This window comes from Phyllobates terribilis, unplaced genomic scaffold, assembly GCF_046119375.1.
Source record: "Phyllobates terribilis strain yellow unplaced genomic scaffold, ASM4611937v1 Scaffold_3__8_contigs__length_932513732, whole genome shotgun sequence".
Lineage (NCBI taxonomy): Eukaryota > Metazoa > Chordata > Amphibia > Anura > Dendrobatidae > Phyllobates > Phyllobates terribilis.
The window spans coordinates 894981040-895005954 of NW_027362763.1; the positions used below are offsets into that span (position 1 = coordinate 894981040).

A 24915-nucleotide genomic window follows, 5' to 3' on the forward strand; every position below is an offset into this window, starting at 1 on the left:
ACAGCGGCAACAACATTGCTGGAACAGCGCTGCTGCGGGAGGCGAATATAAATTGTTTTATTTGAATTAGGGCCTTGAAGTAATTGAGCAGCTGCTGATCAGTAGTGGACAACCCATTTAATCCAGGGTTATGAAACCAAACTATGAAGGCCGTAATACAAACCAATCATTTATAGTGATACCAACTTTTTAATCCACAAATTTATATAATTTTGAGTTTAAAAATAACCTGACAAGTGAAAAAAATGCTATTAATCTGCAGATATGGAGTTAATTTGCAGGTTAATAGCATTCTGAACCTGCCCGGCATCGGAAATTAGAACCCCGCTGCCAGGAGGAAATGAACTTTATTTCCCCCTGCAATGGTCAGGTTTCAGCCACGGGCAGCGCGGCTTCAGTCACCCCTCAGTGTATAGAGAATGGTGGCAGTAACCGCGCCCTGGGAACTAAGTGACGCCCGGCCTAATGGTGAGCTGCTGTCAGTTAGTGCACGGGGGCACAGTTCTAGCTGCTACTCTGACTGAATCCGTGCCAGTGCTGCCCTATGACTGAAAACCAAACGCTGCCGGGAGGAATAAAGTTAATTTCCTCTCAGCAGCAAGGGTCTAAGTGCGGGCGCAAGGCAGGTTTAGAAAGCTATTGATCTGCAGATTAACCGCATATCTGCATTTTTTCACATGACAGGTTCCCTTTAAGGCTCCATTTACACTTCTGTTTCACAACAGGGTTCTAATGTTCTTGACAGTATACTCATAAATACCAGAACCCTGGGGAAACCTAATGGACCCCATTATTAGTCAATCTGATCTATTAGAATTCAGTGGAAATCCATTTGAAAACAGATCCAATCATGGCTTGATCAAAAATATCATATTAGTGTGAACAGAGCCTAATTCCTATATTAGTTTTGACACAGAAGTTCTATTATAGATATGTGGCTTATTACAGGGACTGACATAGGCTATTTCTACTTTTTTTTACATACTATCTCAGTGTAAAAATGAACTGGAGTATAAGTTGGTGTGCATGCGACATATAAGCGCATGTTCACACTGGCCACTAAACAGGCAAAAACCCAAGATAAAAACATAATAAGTAAATACCCTGCAGTAAATAAATAAACAGCAATAGTGCATGAAATAACACTGGGTCCTAAGTTAACATAATTTTGATCAATAAAATGCAAAAAGCCGTCTCACCACGTCATGGTGACCCTATTCAGGATGGTCCTAACCTCTAATATTAAAACTTCAAGTGACGTGCGTGTGGATAAGAGCAGAGAAGGACTGAAACCTGGCTAGTGGACATACAGCCATGGGGAACTACTTGAATATAATGTCCAGCCCAAAAAAAAAAGAAAAAGGCAGGTCACACCTTTATATGCACTGAATGCAACCAGACTAAAACCTAAGGAAATTAACATGAGTATAAATTGGTGTGTATGTAGCATGTAAGGTTTTTATACTAGAGTTTAGGACCATCCTGAATAGGGCCACTATGACGTGGTGGGACGGTTATTTGCATTTTTTTGGCAAAATTATGTTAACTAAGCACCCTGTATTATTTTCATGTACTATTGCTGTTTATTTATTTACTGCAGGGTATTTGCTTATTATGTTTTTATCTTGGGTTCTTATATTATCCCAGTATTTAGGACCATAATCTGGATAATTCAGTAAACTTTTTCCTGTACATTATTTGTGTGTTGGTTCTAAAACTTTTTACAATCTGCAGGTCTGGATAAAAATCTAAGTGAAAAACACGCAACTATCCAACCAATTACATAGCAAAGGAATTGGTGAAGAAAACAAAATCAAAGTACGGTAGTTTGACTGCATCTTTTGATAGATGTTCTTAAAAAGACGTGCCTGGTTACTTAAATATTCTAAGGTTGAACACAGCAACATAACACATGTGCATGCAGTTCTACTTTTCTCAGCAGTAATAATAAATGCCTTGTAATAAATAGAATTATCAAATTATCATGCATTCAAAGCACTTTAAAGTATAGGGATTTAGAAATTATTAATGAAGTGTTAAGCCATTAATATTATCATTTCTTTTTTCAAAAGGGAAGGACAAATTCAGTTTATGCCCATCATTCATTTTTCATGTTTGGGACACAATTTTATACTTCCATTGGCTAAAATGGGAGATTTGGCAAGTCCCATCATATGGCACAATAAAGCTTTCCCCGCAGAAACTTTTTCATGCAAAAATAAGATCTTATTTTTCCTCTTAAATGTAAAGTTTAAAGATTGTAAACAAATGTCATTAACAACTACTGCCGTCATCAGTAAGTAAAAATCCTGCCCTCATTTCTGTACATATTTTCTAATGTCTATACAGATTTCATATCCGTACTGTGTTATTGCGCACTGAGCACCATAACATCTCTGACACCAAAAAATAGAAACACACAGCAAATACAAGTTTCATTTAGGAAAAATAGTTCTACTACAGAACAACATCTGTAGATCATAAAATCAGAGAATTAAAAAAAATACTAGGAAAATTTCTATTTTTCACATTCTTGGAAAAAAAGAAAAATTTTTTTTTTTGCTACGTACATATATATTTTAACTGAGCATCATCTCACCATTATTTATTTGGTGAGCAGATAAAACCAATATGAATATAATAGTGAATAGCACAATGACATTTTTTAGTCAAAACTTTTTTTTTATATACTAAAGAAATTGTTATAATAAATATTTTTTTTTTTCACTTTATCTACAACGGTACAAATAATAAAAGTGCTGAATATTTAAATTCAGAATATTCAGTAGTCTCAGTGTAAACAGAATCTATTCCTTATCTATTTTTAATTTATTGTTTCTTTAAATGCTATATATATATATATTATTTTTTTTTAATACTAATATAAGTAAAATATTTGCATAGGGAGCATTTAGTAGCCCTTTATATCCATTTCTCCTGATTTCTGTACAAGACACAAATGTAAAGTACTTTATGGTACACATTGTCATATAGGTGGAATCATGCAAACAAAAATGTAATGTTTCAAGTAAAATTATCAAACCAGTATGATTAAAAGAAAATAGAATTAAAAAATAAAATAAGAAATAGAGGTAGTAACATGTAGTAAACAATAAGGTTTTAAACAATGTAAGGCCCAGTCTGCCACTTAGAATTCATGCAATTAATATTTTCTTTTTCCACTACTGTTTAAAGTAGAAATTGAACCATGGATAACTGTATTATATCCTTGTTTTACATAATATTCTATATTTTACTATATTTCAAAAAAGTAAATGACAGTAGTCAAGTGTGTATATGTGTGTATACCTATAAGTATAGATAAACACACACGCACATTTACATATAAAGGCAGGTTAAATAGAAAGTTAAAAAAAACTAGTGATAAAACCATAATTTAGTTAGTACAAGCAAAAACACTGGTTTGCTATCTTTATAATTAAGAAAATAAATAAATGAAAAAAAATTTGGTTTTCTTGCTGACCTCTACAGCTTCCCTTATTTTCAAGGAGAGGTACAATAAGCGAAGAAGCTGAGAGCTTAACTTTTAAGTTTATGTAACTGTCGAAAAGGTACAGTAACTCCTCTGAGAAACTTAAACCAAGCATTCAAAGCATTTTGCACACAGTAATATTAATTTAAAAGACAGTTCTTTCCACTAAAATGTTTCAAATGCTACATATAGGTAAACATTTTATTTTATTCAAAATATTAAAGTATCAAGCTCTTTGTTATTTATCGTTTTTTTTCTTTTTTTACTGAAATACATTATGTTAGACAACACTGTTAAAACTGGATGACCAGTTTAATTAAATCATTTTATGTATATGACATCTGAAATGTACATAAATATGCTATTATCTCATAACAACAACAATGTCAGCTCAAAGATTTGGTCATCCAGACATATCCTTTATGTGGTTTGTGCTTCTTTGACATTGCAAACTCCGTAACAAAAATAAAAAAAAGCCACATTTGGCAGTGAAAATCTGTGAGTAATCCAACGTCTATCTCCTTTGCTTCGTCAAGAGCGTTATAAGCTCACTCGAATATTGGCTTTCCAATATCACTTGTCTTAGACCACTGAAAAAAATATCATTTAATATCATATTAGACTCATCTGTCAAGTATGAAAATGAAAACCAAGCCAGGGTCTGCTTCCGCTCTACAACGGAGTTCCACATAAAATAGTGCTAAGTACATGTTTAATGTAATTGCCTATATATTGCAACGTGTCTGTCTGTGTGTGGGTTAAGGAGAATGCCTATTTGTACACATGCAGAATGAGATAAAACAATTTGTATTTTCATAGTCCATTAAATAGATCATTATGTCCTATGCTCAAGTGAACTGTGTAGAAAACAAACGTGGCAATTCCAGTGTTGTTTTTTTTTTGTCCTCTCAAAATCAAGCATGAAAGACCTTGGGGAAATGGAGACAGAAAGCAGTTTTCTGGTTTATTCTTCACAGTAGCCTGAGTAGTGCACAACTGGAGTTCTCCAGGAACTCAGTGTATGATGTTATTAAACTACATATTTGTTCTTTTGAGATAAAACCCCCGTATAGTTTGTCCAAGTTTTCAGCTAAGAGTCATTGGTAGAATCTTCTGTACTCTCAAGAAGAGTCTTAAATACTTGTGAGTTCAAGAACCGTGGAAATGAGTCTCTGTGCATCAGTGTATAAATCTGAAGTTGGGCATCTTCGTACATGTGAGGTGTCGGGTCTAACAAATTCCTGTTGATCACTTCTCGGACTCTGGAGTCAAGACTGACCTGTGGATACAGACAAGTTATGGAAACTGGATATTCTATTACAATGAAATATATTGTGCAGAAAAATACATGTCGGACTATTAAAGAAAGCGCACAATAAAACATAAGGTATGGTTACCAACGTTTTACATTTTTTGTAATAGAATGTATAGGGACAAAGCTCCAATACAAGGCCAGTTTTAAAATAGTTATTCAACTCCAAGTAAAACAATTTCTGACATCACATCATGGTCACACTAAGAAACACATATGGTACCTCTATACATATATGTCACTGTTGGTTATAGAGTCAAATCAGATTACCTGTAGATTGTCAGATCTCTCCTGGAAAAAAAAAAGCTTAAAAGGAGTCTGTCAGCGCAAAGTGACTGTTCAAACTAACCCTAATAAAGGCTACATAACCCTAATAAAAATTGGACCTTGAGTCTCTAAATCCAATCCATTGCTGTTTGCCAGAAATCGTTCTTTAATGAAATATGCTCATAAGGCGCTTGGTTCACTCCTGTCTGGCTGATCTGATAACTGCACCTTCCCACCTACTATAGTTTCACCCTCCTTTGGCTTCTGTAAAACCAAAACTGTTAATCAAGGAAAAAGTGGATATTAGGGATGAGCGGACAAGTGAAAGTTTGGGTTCTGGTACCCGACCAGAACTTTAGTCCAAAGTTCGGTTCTGGTACCAGAACTTGACTCGAACTTGAACCTGAACTCGAACCCCAATGAAAACAATGGTGACAAGAACTTTGGAGCTTGGAAATTCTCTCTCTCTTTTCTCTCTCTCACTCCTTCCCGGACTTCCCCCAAGAACTCCGAAAATTAAAAAGGACTTCCGGAAGAAGTCCGTGTTCGGAACCCTGAACTTTTAACTCCGGGTTTGCTCATCACTAGTGGAGATACATAGAAAACAAGTAGATGGGCAGGTGCGTTAAATGTATTTGGACACTAAAGATACAATTTCTATTAGGACTATGTCCGCTTTAAGGTGTTGTGCTAGATTTGAACAGTCATTTTGTGCAGACACATTTCTTTTAAATCAGATCAGTTAGTATTGATAACACAGACATCATTTTTATGCATAGGACCTATTGGGTATTTTGGCTTGAGTGAAAACATCTGTAAGGTTCCTGTATTGACAAGTTGCTAGAAATTAACAATAGCTCTAGAGCCAGTCTCTAATAGTGAAATTTTAGTGGTGCGATTGCTGTGGAGTATTTGTTCGGGAGACGAGAGCCTCCACTGCAACGTGATCAGCCATGGCAGCCGAGAGCCTACAGCATTTCATAGGTGATCGTGGTTCTTACTAAATGCTGCAATACTGAATTGCACTATTTAGTACAAGCAATGATCATAGGTTGGACACCAGGGGAACTAAATGATAAACTTAAAAAAAAAAAACTTTTTCCAACTTTTTTTCTTAAAATAAAGAAGGAAAAAAAAGCACATTCATTAACACTGCATTTGTAAAAGTCTGATGTATCAAAACCAGATCAATTCAAATCGATTTCGAGTCAAATTTCCTGAAAATAGCAGGTCCCTGCGAATTCATACACTCAGATTTGTTTAGTGAAGATCGCAAAAAAAAATTTCCATTTCACACATAATGGCAGGTGCAAGCATGTGAGCTTACGAATAACGCCCTGGAGAAATCACAAAACATGGACCAGGGGCCTATCACAGCCAGTAAAGAAGGTGGGGGCCAGCCAAGCAGCTTCATTTTATGATTGTAAGGTGTAGGTATAGAAGGTCAGAGTACACAGCTCATTCCACACTGGGATATAAAAAGGCCTAATATGTTTGTGATTTACTACTGCAGTGCTGAAGCTAATTGAAAATGAGAGTGTTTGTGAATAATATTCAAAAGATTTAAGTGATATATAGGGAGGTACTGTAACTGTCAATCAGTGTGACTGTGAATTGATTGATCTGAGACATTAAGGTGCTATTGAGGTGCTGTTATTGGAGTATAACAGCTTTTTTTTTTAATTCTTCACATACTGCAAACAAGGAGGGCAGTATTAAAGCCCTCAGTGTTATTTTGCTGCTAAAACAAAATCTTGAATCTAAGGCTTGTGTGTCACAGAAAATGTGCTTACTGCAATGTGAGAAGGACAAGTTTTTTTTTACATCTTTTTAGTATTGTGATTCATGGCAAGTTTATTCGAAGCAAATCAATTTTGGTGGGAAAATTTGTTAAAGGCGGCGAATTTGAATTCAAAATATCCGCTCATCTCAAATCAAAATATTAAATTGTTTAACCAATAACGTAAATGTTACAGATGATCGAATCTTTTGAACTTTGAATTTGATGGATTTGACAGATTTTTTTTATATTTTTATTTCAATCAGTAAGATCAGTACAACACTATGAGGTCTCCTGTATCCAACCTCTTTTGAGCTCTTTAACACAAATATAGCCTTAGTATGTCCAAGTGACCTCAACATATCTAGTTATGGGTAAATGGTTGGTAACTATTGGTAACCGACAGCCTATTTAACAACACACAGCACAGGCAGGCTTTAAGTACTTTATAAAATTCAAAAACTGCCCCCCAAAATATCCCTTTTATTTTTTTGTGATCAGGAAAACCATTCTGTTCTTGCCTGTAAATCCATGAGATTGTCTGAAAGTCTTTCTATTCCTATCTCTAATGATGAGCTGCGCATTCTGTTTTCCTACCCATAGGCTGTAAAATCCTAAACTGGACACTACTTTCCCTGCATCTTTTTTATAGTGGCTGTGATATTCCTTCATGACTGGCCAAGCTAGACAATGTAATGTGATAGCAAAGCATTAAGGGGAAGCCATCATGGCCTTGCCGGATGTCATTTGGGAAGGCTGATGCAATCTTCAGCAATGTGTAAGATGGCACTGGGCATATTTTTTTTACAATCTGCAAAAAATGAATTGCAAATTGTTCAAATTTGATTGGGCCTGCGAATTTCATGAAATTTGACTTGAAGTCAATTCACTGTGGATCGATTTTAGGATCTCTAGTAAAAGTCATAAGTAAATCGAAAAGCCAGAGTTGTCATTTTTTGGTCACTGCACATCCTCCCAAACACAACCAAATGCAATATAAAGCAATCAAAATATCATATCTACATCAAAAAAGTGATAAGAAATTCTATAGCTCGACATGCAAAACACGAGCTCTCATATACCTCTACCTATCAAAAAATAAAAAAAGTTATGGGTCACAGAAAATGGTGACACACAATAAATATTTGATTTGCAAAGTTAAAATTTTTTAAGCCACTAAGATGATAAAAATTACTTATGTAAGTTTAGTAGCACCATAATCGTACTGACCTGAAGAATCACATTGTAAGGTCATTTTTACTAAGCAATGAACAATAAAACCCAAAAACAATGATGGATTTGCAGTTTTTAAAACTGTTTCACCTCATTTGTAATTTGTTCCCCCCCCCGCTGCATGATAAAATTAATGTTGTGTTTCAAAACTACAAATCAATCCGCAAAATAAACCATGTCATATATGGTTATGCTGATTGGAAAGTGAAAAAATTATGGCTTTTGAAAGAAGAAAAAGAAAATACTAAATCGCAAAAATATAATTTGGCTGCGTCCTTAAAGGGGTTGTCCACTAATATTCAAAATAGCCCAATGTGTTTTTATGCTGAATTGAAGCTTCTTTCTAATTACCTCCCTCTGCTGTTTCTGGCTGGCCGCTCACAGACATCACGTGACCCCCGGCTGTGGCCGGCTCTGACATCCGCTGATGTCATGTCATGATTCCGGATGTAGCCGGGGGTACCTCTTCTGCGTTCCATGGTGGCTGCTGGGTTGTGGGCGGGGTTACCCCGCGCATCACACCCAGCCTTCACCGCGCGCTCTCCCTCTCCCCATTCGTTGGGAAAGCACGCGGTGGATGCTGGGTGTGACGCGCGGAGTAACCCAGCCCACAAACCCTGAGCCACCGCGGGGACCCCAGCTCTGAGTCACGCCTCACTTGACGTGACGTCACCGGGGGAGGAAGTCACAAGCTGCCCGTGAGTGGCCCGCGATAGCGCCGCTCACAAGCAGAAACAGCAGAGGGAGGTAATTAGAAAGAAAAAAAAAGATTTACAAGACCTTGGTGCTAGAATTGAAAGAAGAATAAAGTACAGGGATTCCCCGAATTCATAACATTCGACTTACTTACAACCCTTGTTCCTGAACGTCGAATGTTTAATAAAAAAAACTAATATATTCACCACTGACCTCTCTGTCCACTGTCCGGTCCTCTACTTTCCGATGTTGGTGCTGCATCTCCGGCATCTTCACAATAGACCTAGACTCCCGGTCACGTCCAGGGTGGATATTACTGCGCGTCATAAGGTCAAGTTATCATCGCAACCTTATGACGTAGTAAGCTCTGGCCTGGATGCAGCTGGAAGTCCTGGCCTATAGTGAAGAGGCCGGAGATGTGGTGCACCTTCTGACGGGAAGAAGAAGACCAGACTGCAAAGTGAGTAATGATTACAAAAAAAATAAAATCAAATCACCTCTCCACTGCCCAACTGCTTGCAGTCTCGTCTTCTTCTTTCTGCCGTTGTATAGCGCATTTTCCAGATTTCTGGTCACATCCAGGTCACCTTATGATGTGCAGTAACTTCCGACGCATGGAAGCGGCCATATGTCCTGGCCTATAGTGAAGAGGCCGATAATGCCGGAAAAAGAGGCCCGGAGGACTGGCTGCAAGCATTGGGGTGGCTGGAGCGGTCAGGTGAGCATTAGTTTTTTTTTTCCAGGTCCTGTTCCAACTTACATACATATCCGGGTTACGAACAAACATATAGAACACATTGAGTTCGTAACCCACGAACTGCCTGTAAAGACTTTTAATTTTTGCAGTTTCTAAAAACTTTGAACTTTAGTGTCAGCCTTTCATATCCAGATATCTCATCTGGAGTTAGTTCTGAAGCAATTCTGATTATCTCTAGTTCTTCTGCTGTTTTAACCAGCTTTAGACTTCAGAGTTAGTATAAGTTCACACAAGCGTATAAATAAATTGTCTGATTTTCATCCCCTCAAAAAACAGATGATTTTTCATCTGTATGGCATCTGTTTTTAAACAGCAGCCGCTATAAAATTTACAAGACCAAAAATAGTTTCTTATGCTAAAGAATTACAATGTATCCATAAAAATGGCATACTATGCGATTAATCTGTATCGGATTTGATTTCTTTTGCACATCCATAGACTTAAATCGACAAGCCTTATATGAAATACGGAAAAAATGAGTGTATCCTCTATATTTTTTTTCATTCTAGATATTTGGTCAGTGAAAAAAAAACAGTCATCCGAACAATCCATATTGAAATCCATTTGTCCTAGTGCTGTTGGGTGATGAGTCATATTTTTTCACGAAAGGCACTCAAATTGCAAATACACTCATGTGAACATAACCGTATACCGACAATATCACATTCTAGCAATAGACAGCATTCCAGCTCTGGTAGAGCAGAAACTCCATGTATGTATTCATGGTGATAACTAACAACATTAGGAGAAAGCATGTGATCACACATTTTCCATGTGCAACCAATGTCATCACACAGCATTAGGATTAGGTGTGAGGAAATACGACGATGTTACCAGAACAGTCACCAACATTATGGACTTTTAGGGAAGGGGCAATAGTATTTTACGTATTCGATTTTTTTATTTACACAATTAAAAAAGAGGGAGGGTTAATTGAATTTTTAAGTTTTTTTCTATTTTTTATTATGTTGTCCCATTCGGGGCTTTGAACCTGCAATAACCTGATTACTTGTACACCACACTTAAATAGTCCTGTATTACAAAGCGTTGTCATTTACCATTCTTCAATAAAGCCAAGTCTCAGTGAGCCTCTTGACTTTCTAACATGGCAGCTTCCTTCCTCCTCTCCTTATGGGGCGGCCTAGATTCCTCTGAGTGGGACACCCACAAAGGACATCTCCCATCCATGACCGCCTAAAGCAGTACACCACAACTTAATGGTGTGCATTTTCTCCACTTACAAGTCAAAGGCTATTCATGATGGGGTATACTTACCTTTGGCACATGTCTTTTATTACTTAAGCCGAGTGGCAAGAACCTGGCCCTTAAAGCACCACCCCAGTATTTTTTTCAGATTTCAGCACTGGAGTGGTGCCACTAATATAAGTTCCCTGCTCCTAGTATTATACTTACCAGTCGCCATCTTCAGCACTTCCTGGAGTTGCTGCGGTCCCATGCGGCAATTTTGTGACAACTTGTGACTGACCGGAAATCGGTCACAAACTCTCGATGCAAGTCTATGAGAGCCTCGTTCTGGCTCTCATAGACTTACATTGAGTAGTGACTTTCGGCTTGCCTAGCAAACACTGAAGCGATCCGGAAGGTCACAACCTGAAAAAGACCGACCGAAGCGTCACTAATAGAAGATGAACACGATGGCTGGTAAGGATAATAAGGGGAAAGGGAAGTTAAATTAGTTGCACCACTACAGCACTGCAATAAAAAAAATCAACATAAACAACATTAACCGCTCAACATTATACTATAAAACTACAACTGCGTAAACATGTCACAGTGGAGGGGCTTCCAAAGGACAAGGTTAAAGGGCCAGTCTTTTGTAAAACTGTTTTATCCTCACAGTCCAATTTTCAACCCTCTAGCTGTATTCTTCCTCTGCAGAGAAGGTAAGTGCTCTTTGGTTAATACAGACTACTGTGCCTTAGTGACAGGTTACTTCTGTGTGACAGGCGTCATGGATGCAGGGATGGGGGGTTAGATAGTGCTATGAGGGGGGATGTAGTGATGGATGGGAGGAAGTTGGTGTCAAAGATGTAGGAAGAAAATATAGGAGGATAGGAGAGAAGATGGAGGGAGTAAAAGGCAATGGGATCATTACTGTTTGGTAATGATCATACACACCTTGCTGTGGATAACATAGAGAGCACTTAGAGGATGGTAAATGTGGTTATTTGTGGATGAGAATGAATGGACCCAGGTGCCAAGTGAACATAAGCATGACTGCCTTGCACTGGCTCTGTAGACCAGTGAGCACATATGTACGTGCCTATGTACAGTGGGTACGGAAAGTATTCAGACCCCTTTAAAATTTTCACTCTTTGTTTCATTGCAGCCATTTGGTAAATTCTAAAAAGTTCATTTTTTTCTCATTAAAGCACACTCTGCACCCCATCTTGACAGAAAAAAACAGAAATGTAGAAATTTTTGCAAATTTATTAAAAAAGAAAAACTGAAATATCACATGGTCATAAGTATTCAGACCCTTTGCTGAGACACTCATATTTAAGTCACATGCTGTCCATTTCCTTGTGATCCTCCTTGAGATGGTTCTATTCCTTCATTGGAGTCCAGCTGTGTTTAATTAAACTGATAATACTTGATTTGGACACCTGTCTATATAAGACCTCACAGTTCACAGTGCATGTCAGACCAAATGAGAATCATGAGCTCAAAGGAACTGCCCATGGAGCTCAGAAACAGAATTGTGGCAAGGCACAGATCTGGCCAAGGTTATAAAAGAATTTCTGTATTACTCAAGGTTCCAGAGTGGCCCGACGGAAGCCTCTCCTCAGGGCAAGACATATGAAAGCGCGCATAGAGTTTGCTCAAAAACACATGAACGACTCCCAGACTATGAGAAATAAGATTCTCTGGTCTGATGAGACGAAGATAGAACTTTTTGGTGATAATTCTAAGTGGTATGTGTGGAGAAAACCAGGCACTGCTCATCACATGCCCAATACAATCCCAACAGTGAAACATGGTGGTGGCAGCATCATGCTATGGGGGTGTTTTTCAGCTGCAGGGTCAGGACGACTGGTTGCAATTGAAGGAAACATGAATGCGGCCAAGTACAGAGATATCCTGGATGAAAACCTCTTCCAGAGTGCTCTGGACTTCAGACTTGGCTGAAGGTTCACCTTCCAACAAGACAATGACCCTAAGCACACAGCTAAAATAACAAAGGAGTGGCTTCAGAACAACTCTGTGACCATTCTTGACTGGCCAAGCCAGAGCCCTGACCTAAACCCAATTGAGCATCTCTGAAGAGACCTGAAAATGGCTGTCCACTAACGTTCATCATCCAACCTGATGGAACTGGAGAGGATCTGCAAGGAAGAATGGCAAAGGATCCCCAAATCCAGGTGTGAAAAACTTGTTGTATCATTCCCAAGAAGACTCATGGCTGTACTAGCTCAAAAGGGTGTTTCTACTCAATACTGAGCAAAGGGTCTGAATACTTATGACCATGTGATATTTCTGTTTTTTTTCAGTGAAGATGGAGTGCAGAGTGTACTTTAATGAGATAAAAAATGAACTTTTTAGAATTTACCAAGTAGCTGCAATGAAACATTAGTTCCCTAAATGTCTCATCTGGACCACTGAACAAGTGTATACTTGGCCCTTGTTGTCTGAATAAGTTTGTGCACAAGTCCTGGGTGTACAGTCAAGCACTTCACATGCCAATAATGTGAGCATTTCATTTTTTTTTTTGCATAATGTGACTAAGTAATTGATTATTTCTACACATGTTTTAGCTGTTCTACTATTCTCTGTGTCATAAGTATGTACAGTGTGTAGTGCGGTGGTGTTCACACTGTGCAGTAATAAGGCAGTGACCCAAGGAAAGTCCAACTTAAATGGCTTTATTTGGCAAAACTCACAACTCAAAAGCAAAGGCTGTCCTCTGCATCGCAGCCGGGATATCCACACAGTCCTTGTAAACCTTTTGCCGCCGGAGTTGGCCACGCTGTGTCACATAGGGTGCATTAGATATGTTGCCTTAACAGGCCTGTGTTCTGCTTCACAGCAGCTTGCAGAGCTTCCTGCTATGCTCCTAGCAGTCCCAACACTGACACACCCAAACCTTTATTGCAGGTTTTTAAAAGGAATCTGTGGCCATAAGCCACTTGTAAGAACCAGGCTGGAGGGAGTTGACCGCCCCTCCGCCATCCTGTAGTCCACTCCAAGAATAAAAGCCCATGCCGGGTTTTCTTAAATCCAACTTAGACAAATAGCTTGACTAAGTTCAAACTTTAGTTTTACTTTGCACCGCAATCACAGCTGTGTCTGTGATAGCAATGCACTCAAACTGGTTCAAGATGCCTCTATGCACATCCTAGGAGACACATACCGTCCCTCGCATATGATCCCTCTCACTGCCTCACAAGTGACATGTAAAACTTTGAGCACCCCTGGTCAAAGTTACTGTTATTATGAACAGTTAAGCAAGTTGAAACTAAAATGATCTCTAAAAAAGCTTAAAGTTAAAGATTTAAAATACATTTCCTTTGTATTTTAGACAAAAATATATATATATTTTCATCTTTTACCATTTAAAAATTACAAAATGGAAAATGGGCCGATGCAAAAGTTTGGGCACCCTGCATGATTAGTACCTGGTAGCACCCCCTTTGAAAGTATCAGAACTTGTAAACGCTTTATGTAGCCAGACAAGAGTCTTTCAATTCTTGTTTGAGGGATTTTCATCAATTCTTCCTTGGAAAATTTTTCCAGTTCTGTGAGATTCCTGGGTTGTCTTGCATGCACTGCTATTTTGAGGTCTAGCCATAGATTTTCAATGATGTTTAGATCAGAGGACTGTGAGTGCCATTGTGAAACCTTCAGCTTGTGCCTTTTGAGGTAGTCTATTGTGAATTTTTTAGTGTGTTTAGAATCATTATCCACTTGTAAAAGCCACCTTCTTTTCAACTACAACTTTTTTTTATAGATGGTGTTACATTTGCATCAAGAACTTGTTTAAATTTCATTGAATCCATTCTTCCCTCCACTTTTGAAATGTTTCCCGTGCCATTGGCTGCAACACAACCCCAAAGCATGATTGATCCACCCTTATGCTTAATGGTTGGCGAGATGTTCTTTTTCTGAAATTCTGTGCCCTTTTCTCCATACATACCTTTGATCATTGTAACCTCATTCGTCCACAGGACCAAAATTCACCAGGCTTGTTTAAATGTTCTTTTGCTTTTTCTGATGCTGAATTTTATGGTGAGGATGCAGGAGAGGTTTTCTTCTGATGACTCTTCCATGAAGGCCATATTTGTACAGGTATCTCTGAACAGTAGAACAATGTACCACAACTCCAGAGTCTGCTAAATCTTTCTTTTCTCAAGGTCTTTTGCAGTCAAGAGGCGATTCTGATTTGCCTCTCTAGCAATCCTATGAGTGGCTGAAATTTTGTTGGTCTTCCAGACCTTATCTTGACCTCCACTGTTCCGGTTAACAGCCATTTCGTAATTACATTTCGAACTGAAGAAAGGGCAACTTGAAAACGCTTTGCTATCTTCTTATTGCTTTCTCATGCTTTGTGGGCCACCACCATTTTCATTTTCAGAGTGCTACACAGCTGCTTAGAAGAACCCATGGCTGCTGTTTTTTGGCAGAAGGTTAGAGGAGGCTGAGCTTTTATAAAGCTACGAAATTTGCATCACCTGGCCTTTCCCAATGATGATACTGAACAAGCCTTAACCCTAACAGGCTAATTAAAGTCTGAAATCTTGGTCAAAGTTAGCTGAGCACACAAACCTCCAAGGGTGCCCAAACTTTTGCATCGGCCCATTTTCCTTTTTGTAATCTTTAAAATGTAAAAAATGACAATGTATATATTTTTTGCCTAAAATACAAAGAATATGTGTCATCTTTAACTTTAGGCCTTTTAGAGATCATTTCATTTTCAACTTGCTTAACTGTTCAAAATAACAGTATTTTTGATCAGGGGTGCCCAAACTTTTACACACGACTGTATATAATTTTTGCTGCCCCTTTCCTTTTAAGGCTCTGGGACTAGATTCTTGTATTTTCTTATAGTAGTATAAGTGTTCCTTATAGCTCTGTTGTTTGCTTAGCATTTTCTTATTTGCAATGTATTGATTTATTGTGTGGATAAGGCTATGTTACTACATTTGCACTACTTCCACAGACAGCAGAAAATAGGAAAAACATTTTTTCCTATTTATTAAAACTTCCCTGGAGGTGTAAAATAAATGGGTCATTATCACTAATTTTAATGTACTAAGGTAGAATAGGGAGGTAATAAATCTATTGTTAGCATCTCTCTAACATCTTTCATGACTATGAAAATTGTACATTCACACTGAAGGCATCAAAACTATGAATTAACACATGTGGAATTATATACTTAACAAAAAAGTGTGAAACAACTGAAAATATGTCTTATATTCTAGGTTCTTCAAAGTAGCCACCTTTTGCTTTGATGACTGCTTTGCACACTCTTGGCATTCTCTTGATGAGCTTCAAGAGGTAGTCACCGGAAATGGTCTACCAACAATCTTGAAGGAGTTCCCAGAGATGCTTACCACTTGTTGGCCCTTTTGCCTTCACTCTGCGGTCCAGCTCACCCCAAACCATCTCGATTGGGTTCAGGTCTGGTGACTGTGGAGGCCAGGTCATTTGGCGTAGCACCCCATCACTCTCGTTCTTGGTCAAATAGCCCTTACACAGCCTGGAGGTGTGTTTGGGGTCATTGTCCTGTTGAAAAATAAATGATGGTCCAACTAAACGCAAACCGGATGGAATAGCATGTGGCTGCAAGATGCTGTGGTAGCCATGCTGGTTCAGTATGCCTTCAATTTGTCACCAGCAAAGCACCCCCACACCATCACACCTCCTCCTCCATGCTTCACGGTGGGAACCAGGCATGTAGAGTCCATCCGTTCAACTTTTCTGCGTCGCACAAAGACACGGTGGTTGGAACCAAAGATCTCAAATTTGGACTCATCAGACCAAAGCACAGATTTCCACTGGTCTAATGTCCATTCCTTGTGTTCTTTAGCGCAAACAAGTATCTTCTGCTTGTTGCCTGTCCTTAGCAGTGGTTTCCTAGCAGCTATTTTACCATGAAGGCCTGCTACACAAAGTCTCCTCTTAACAGTTGTTGAAGAGATGTGTCTGCTGCTAGAACTCTGTGTGGCATTGACCTGGTCTCTAATCTGAGCTGCTGTTAACCTGCGATTTCTGAGGCTGGTGACTCGGATAAACTTATCCTCAGAAGCAGAGGTGACTCTTGGTCTTCCTTTCCTGGGGTGGTCCTCATGTGAGCCAGTTTATTTGTAGAACTTGATGGTTTTTGCAACTGCACTTGGGGACACTTACAAAGTTTTCCCAATTTTTCGCACTGACTGACTTTCATTTCTTAAAGTAATGATGGCCACTCGTTTTTCTTTACTTAGCTGCTTTTTTCTTGCCATAATACAAATTCTAACAGTCTATTCAGTAGGACTATCAGCTGTGTATCCACCAGACTTCTGCACAACACAACTGATGGTCCCAACCCCATTTATAAGGCAAGAAATCCCACTTATTAAACCTGACAGGGCACACCTGTGAAGTGAAAACCATTTCCGGTGACTACCTCTTGAAGCTCATCAAGACAATGCCAAGAGTGTGCAGAGCAGTCATCAAAGCAAAAGGTGGCTACTTTGAAGAACCTAGAATATAAGACATATTTCAGTTGTTTCACAATTTTTTGTTAAGTATATAATTCCACATGTGTTAATTCATAGTTTTGATGCCTTCAGTGTGAATGTACAATTTTCATAGTCATGAAAATACAGAAAAATCTTTAAATGAGAAGGTGTGTCCAAACGTTTGGTCGGTACTGTACATAAACAGCTCTGCTACATGCCCATATAGACATACACAGCTCAGCAGCATGGCTCTGATACTTGCCCATATAGACATGCACACTACACACTATACATTACCACATCCTGCAGTTCATAATGGGGACCTGTACAGAAGATGCAGCAGAAAAGCATTTGCAGGACCTTCCACTTAATTAACTCAAGCACCTTTCAAGCCATGTGATCAGTCACATGACCTGAAAAGTCCTGGAATTACTCGTGCAGAAGGTCCTGCAGCTGCTCGGCTCCTGCAGCCTCTGTTCATTCCCATCAGCTTCCTCTCCTGCTCTTCACCGGTCACATAGATCAGTGTCAGATAGGAGAAGAGACAGCAGCTCTCTCTGTGATCGGAAAGGACATGGTGCCTGTGTTCTTCTCCGTCACACGAAGCTGCCTCCACACTATAAGATGCACACACAAGATTTTTTCTTGTTAATAAATGTGTCTTATAGTTAAAAAAATACGGTACACAATACAATAATATGATTGCTCTGTTTAGGCAGTTTAAAGAGGACCTGGTGGCTTTAATCTGCCTAAAACTGTAATACAGGAAAGGTCAAAGGCGACCAGTTTTTGCTTTTTTTTATTCTTGATGCTGACCTGAGTCTTCGTTTTTCGTTTTGTTTTTTAAATCCTTCATAAGTTTCAAAATTATGGTCCTTTTTTATTTAGGGCTAATTTTTATGGCCTTTCCCAAGCGTGCACTATTCCCTGATTCTCTTAGATTGTGTCTTTAGGCTGCTCTACATTATTGCCCTGTGAGAAATGGCTCCGGTAAAGAGTATAAAAATTAGGACGAAAAAAGGCCTATCTCTTTGGAACAGTATAGCGGATTTATAGTACAAAAATAAAAATTGGAATACTCATGGCAGTAGCAGGAAAACACTGGCCACATTTGACCTGATGACAGGTCCTCTTTAAGTTTTATTGTGATCCCTTGAAGTACAACAATATAACCACTAGTAGCACTTTTACCTTGCTTGAGAAAGGTTCTATGAAGCGAAACATTACCATGTGGGTGGAATAAAAGTCAATTTTTTCAAACAAATTTTCTTGTGGAAGTTCTGCCTTATTCTTCTTATTTGATCTATAATATGGAACAACTTGGACACTTGTTTGGAGGCATGGCACCCATCGTGAGTATCTAAATGGTGCTGTTCTTTAAAACCAATTTTCAAACCAATTTAGCTAGATTCGCAATATTAAAAAAGTTATAGCACCTTATAAGGAGCGATCACTGGCGTGCTCGGACTACGTGGCGCACAATGGAGGATTCTGTCGGCCTTGTGTGAGTGCATGATTTCTTAGCTTTTGGATTAACTTGCCCAATATATGGTCGTTTTTTAGAAGGCATTTTAAAAAACAGTCCTTAGTATTATTTCGAGGCAACACAGGAGAGTGAGCAGGATTCACAGTGTGCGAGCACATAGGCAAAATAACTAAGAATTAAAAAAAAATATTGAGTTGCCCGTTTCGAGAGAATTTGGTTACTGCATCCTAAATTTTTTCACAGTGTTTAGGACAATTGCATCACTCATAAATATGCAAAATTTGCAAAAAGAATGTAAAATTCTCTCAGTCTCTACATTGAGGTGTAGGATTTAAAATTAACGTCAAATGCTGCTGTAACAATGCTAACAGATTCCTCACCAATTATTGATGAGGCATTTGAAAGCAACAGTCTCACTGTGTTTGTTGTTTGACTTTTAGGTGTTAGACAAGAAGGCCTATATTTATTTTGCAGCTTGATAGACATTTGCCATAGCGTGGCTGTAAACACTGATTATGCTTGCCTTGGAAAAAAAAATATATAGCAGCATCTGCAGTGTACAATTGCATTTTAACGCTAGCAGGTGACGAAGAAAAAACAAAGAATGAAGAAGCTGGAAATGCTGCAACACACTTAACAGTTTCCAGCGATGGAACATGTAAAAAAAGAGGATTCTCATCTTTATTTGGTGTGTTTACTCTAATTGCAAAACATTCGAAAAAAAGCAGTCGATGTTGTGGTTAAAAGTAAGTTGTGTCAAATATGTAGTGTTTGGAATTAAAAAAAAGGAGGATAATGTTGATGAATACAATGAATGGTATGAAACACGAAGAAACATGCGCCATAAATCACAAAGGCAATGCGGGGAAAATGGAGATCGACAGTATCACTGCAATGTTTTTGAGATCGCAGGAGAAGCACAAAGTTCTTTACGAAAAGTATATTGGAGACGGGGACAGAAAATCATTTTGCGGAATTTTAAATGTAAATCTGTATAAACATGAAGCTACTTTCATGACAAAAGAATGTGTCGGCCAGGTAGAAAAAAGAATGAGCATGAGACTTCGCAAAGCGAAAAAAAAATAACAAAGGTATCGGTGGCAAAGGTGCTGGGAAGTTAACAGATACAGTTATTGGTGAACTATGGCTATTCGCAGACATGCAGACTCCGTCGAGGAAATGAGGAAAGAAATATGGGCCGAGTACTATCATAAAAGTTCCACCGATGATAAACTGCGACATAACAACTGCCCACCGGGTAAAGAGAGCTGGTGCAAGTGGCCGAAGCTGAAGGTATACTCACATCTTTTTATCACGATAACCCACCTCTTACTGCGGATGTATTGGTGGTAATAAAGCCAATTTAAGAAGAGATTATCAAAGTAGAAAAGAAAAGAGGGACACTATGTTCGCAGTGATCACCCAGTGATCACTGCGAACATAGTGTTCTTCTTTTCTTTTCTTCTTAGATAAACAGTGTTTTAGGGCACACTGCATGTAGATCCCCACCAAATAGGGTGGTGCCCTCCAAAAAAAGTGTTAATTTAAGAAGAGATGTCATTGGATGATTTGTTGGACTGTTGTGTTGGAGCAGAAACGCAAAATAACAACGAATCGCTCAACTCACTCATTTGGACTTTTGCTCCAAAGCTTTTTCGGCTGCAAAGATTGTGAACATAGCAACGTCTTTAGCAATAATTATCTTTAATGAGGGATTTATGCCAATTTTTAAAGTAATGGATGTGATGGGAATGACTATTGGACAGCAAGCAGAGATGTACGCGTACACTCTAGACGAGTACACTCTAGACATTTAAATCACTCGGAGAGGCGTTCATCTGACTCCGTTCGAGACGACAAATCTCACTGTAGAAAAGATAGAGCAGCTCTGAAGGAATTTTATGAGCATGAGGAAGGATCACTCTATGGTCCTGGAATAACTGAGTGATCGTAAGTAAATGTGTCTCTGTGTAATCAGCACGAAAACAACGTGTTTTTCTCGAAACCACTTTTTTCAAATCGGTGGCAACGATATCTCCAGAACCAATTGGTCAATTGAGTTGAGCGTGTTTCACTATATACAGTTGTGCTCAAAAGTTTACATACCCCGGCAGAATTTTTCCTTTCTTGGCCTTGTTTCAGAGAATATGAATGATAACAAAAAAACCTTTTTCTCCACTCATGGTTATTGGTTGGGTGAAGCCATTTATTGTCAAACTATTGTGTTTTCTCTTTTTAAATCTTAATGACAACCAAAAACATCCAAATGACCCTGATCAAAAGTTCACATACCCCAGTTTTTAATACTGTGTATTGCCCCCTCTAACATCAATGACAGCTTGAAGTCTTTTGTGATAGTTGTGGATGAGGTTCTTTATTTTCTCAGATGGTAAAACTGCTCATTCTTCTTGGCAAAAATCCTCCAGGTCCGGTAAATTCATGGGCTTTCTAGCAAGAACTGCATGCTTGAGATCTCTCCAGAGTGGCTCAATGATATTGAGGTCAGAAGACTGAGATGGCCACTCCAGAACCTTCACTTTGTTCTGCTGTAGCCAATGACAGGTCGACTTGGCCTTGTGCTTTGGATTGTTGTCATGTTGGAACGTCCAAGCACGTACCATGCGCAGCTTCCGGGCTGATGAGTGCAAATTTGCCTCCAGTATTTGCTGATAATGTGCTGCATTCATCTTTCCTTCAACTTTTACCAAGTTTCCTGTGCCTTTGTAGCTCAAACATCCCCAAAACATCAGCGATCTACCACCGTGCTTTACTGTGGGAATGTTCTTCCTTTCATCATAGGCATTGTTGACCCCTCTCCAAATGTAACATTTATGGTTGTGGCCAAAAAGCTAAATTTTGGTCTCATCACTCCAAATTACCTTGTTCCAGAAGTTTTGAGGCTTGTCTCTGTGCTGTTTGGCAAATTGTAGGCGAGATACTTTGTGGCATTTGCGCAGTAATGGCTTTCTTCTGGTGACTCAACCATGCAGCCCATTTTTGCCTCCTTATTGTGCATCTTGAAACAGCCACACCGCTAGTTTTCAGAGAGTCCTGAATTTCAGCAGATGGTATTTGTGGGTTTTTCTTTGCATCCCGAACAATTTTCCTGGCTGTTCTGGCCAAAATTTTTGTTGGTCTACCTGACCGTGGTTTGGTTTTTACAGAGCCCCTGATTTTCCATTTGTTAATCACAGTTTGAACACTGCTTACTGGCATTATCAATTTCTTGGATATTTTTTTGTATCCCTTTCCTGTGTTATACAGTTCAACTACCTTTTGCGTAGATCCGTTGACAATTATTTTGCTTTCCTCATGACTCACAATCTAGAAACGTCAGTGGCTGGATGGAAGATGCAAGAGTCTGTCTGGATCCCAGAAACTCACTCAGCTTTTATGCACACATACTGATTACAAGCAAACTGGTCACAGATGAGGATGTTACCTTTAGTAGCCATTCAAACCCATTTGTGTCAAATTCTGTTCATGTTATCAGGCCAAAATCACCAGGGTATGTGAACTTTTGATCAAGGTCATTTGGATGTTTTTGGTTGTTATTAAGATTTAAGAAGAGAAAACACAGTAGTTTGACAATAAATGGCTTCACCCAACCAATAACCATGAGTGAAGAAAAAGTTTTTTTGTTATCATTCATATTCTCTGAAACAAGGCCAAAAAAGTAAAAATTCTGCCAGGTTAAACGTTTGAGAACAACTGTAAATGCCTATCTCCTGTACCAAAATCAAAATGAAATCTTTTTTTTTTTTTAAATTTTGACAGGCATTCTATTGTGCCAAAAATCAATACTCAATTTTCAGCATAATACCATTTTTTTAATTTTCATGTTTTTTTAATTCTGCTATAGTGACAATCATAGTAATTAAGAATCTATTTTGTTTTTTGTTTCAGACCAGTTCAACAGCCAGGATTGTGGTCACCGTTCACCACTGTTTTGTTTTCCTTGCCCACTTCACTGCATTTTTACAGTACTTATTTATACTCTTTTCATGATATAAAAAATCTTTATACTTTCTCCACAAAATATTTTGCAAAAATAGAATAAAAATTGGGCGTCTAGACTAGAAGACCCCCGCAATCCCTTTACCCCCCTAAGCCTGTTTTCACCTTCATGACAGGGCCAAATTTTACAATTCTGACTACTGTCACTTTATGAGGTAATAACTCTGGAAACCCTTCAATGGATTGCAATGATTCTGAGACTTTTTTTTTGTGACATTGTACTTCACAATAGTTGTAAAATTTGTTCAATATGATTTGCGTTTATTTTTGAAAAAAATTGCAATTTGGCAACATTTTTTCAATTTTCTAATTTTAATTTTTATGCCCTTAAATCAGAGAGTTATGTCACACAAAATAGTAATAAATAACATTTCCCACAAATCTACTTTATTTTTAAAAACATCATTTATTTTTTGGAAGTTATGAGGGTTAAAAGTTTACCAGCGATTTCTCATTTTTCCAACAAAATTTACAAAACTATTTTTTTTAGGGACCACATCACATTTGAAGTGACTTTGAGGGGTCTATATGGTCTATACCCAAAAGTGACACCATTCCAAAAACTGCACCCCTCAAGGTGCTCACAACCATATTCAAGAAGTTTATTATCCCTTCAGGTGCTTCACAGGAATTAATGGAATGTGGAAGGAAAAAATAAACATTTAACTTTTTTCACAAAAATGTTAATTTGGACCAAATTTTTTTTACTTTCACAACGGTAACAGGAGAAAATGGACCCCAAAATTTGTTGTACAATTTCTCCTGAGCATGCATATACCCCATATGTGGGGGAAAACCACTGTTTAGGTGCACGGCAGGGCTTGGAAGAGAAGTAGTGTCATTTGACTTTTTGAATGGCATAATTATTAGACCCATGTTGCGTTTGGAGAGCCCCTGATGTGCCTAAGCAGTGGAAACCCCCCACAAGTGACATAATTTTGGAAAATAGACCCCTCAGGGAACTTAACTAAATGTGTGGTGAGCACCTTGAACCCCCAGGTGATTCACAGAAGTTTATTACAATGAGCCGTGAAAATAAAAAAATCACATTTTTCCTACAAAAATGTTGTTTTAGCCCCAAATGTATTCATTTTCACAAAATGGACCCCAAATTTGTTGTGCAATTTCTCCTGAGTACGCCGATACCCCATATGTGGCTGAAAATTACTTTTGAGCCACAATGCAAAGCTCAGAAGGGAAGAAGAGCCATATTGGAGTTCAGATTTTTCTGGACTGGTTTGAGGGTGCCATGTCACATTGGCGGAGCCCCTGAGGTGCCAGAACAGCAGAATTCCCCCATAAGAGACCCCATTTTACAAATGACACCTCAATGAATTTATCTAGGGGTACAGTGATCATATGGACATCACAACTGGGTCACAGAATTTTATACCATTCAGCAGTGAAGAAAAAAATAATTAATTTTTTACCACCAAAATTTTGTTTTAGCCCCAGATTTTACATTTTCACACTGGGAAATGGGTAAAAATTTGTTCCACAATTTTAGCTGAATGTAGGAATACCCCATATGTGGCTGTACAGTACTTTTTCTGGAATAGTTTGCAGACTACATATACAGAGCCCCTAAGTGCTAGAAGAGCAGAATCCCCCCTCAAGTGACCCCATTTTGGAAATTATACCCCTTTGGAAATTTATCTACAGGTTTAGTGACGATTTTGACTCTATGTGTGTTTTCTAGAAACAAGCAGCAGCAGATGTTGCTGAGTGAATATTGCAAACTGCTGTTGTAGTGACCAGTACGTTGCAGTGACCAATACATTAGGCAAGCTCGTGCTTCTGGGGAAGCTGACGAGGGGCAATACCCTGAAACATCGTGTCTACAAATTGAGATTCTGATATGGCTTTTAACCTAAGTCATATGGCAAGGGTCAATATTGACTTTTAGGATTGCTAATTCCAAAAGGTTGCACTAGAGTTCTAGTCCTCTTCCTCTCTGGGTAAAATTTGTATTCAGTGAAGACAGACTTTACCATTAATGAGATATGAGATGACAGCTGCTACTGATAAGATTTTATGTAGAGGGGAGGAGGGAGGAGAAAGGAGAAGCTAGAGGCAGAGCCTTTCACTCTGCCTCCCCCATCTACACACACTGTGTTCAGAATTATTAGGCAAATGAGTATTTTGATCACATGATACTTTTTATACATGTTGTCCTACTCCAAGCTGCA

The 24915-nt window shown here is 38.5% G+C and overlaps 1 protein-coding gene across 4 annotated transcripts in view; it reads right to left on the reverse strand.

Annotated features, from left to right (window-relative positions):
* Positions 1-1599: 1599 nt before the first annotated feature.
* RGS17 (regulator of G protein signaling 17) overlaps positions 1600-24915 on the reverse strand; it is a 197238-nt gene continuing 173922 nt past the window's right edge. For all 4 annotated transcript variants that reach the window (XM_073672741.1, XM_073672739.1, XM_073672740.1 and 1 more), the window contains one exon: positions 1600-4772. In XM_073672741.1, the coding sequence (XP_073528842.1) occupies positions 4584-4772 (189 nt within the window). In that variant the 3' untranslated portion in view covers positions 1600-4583. The remainder of the gene's footprint in view (positions 4773-24915) is intronic.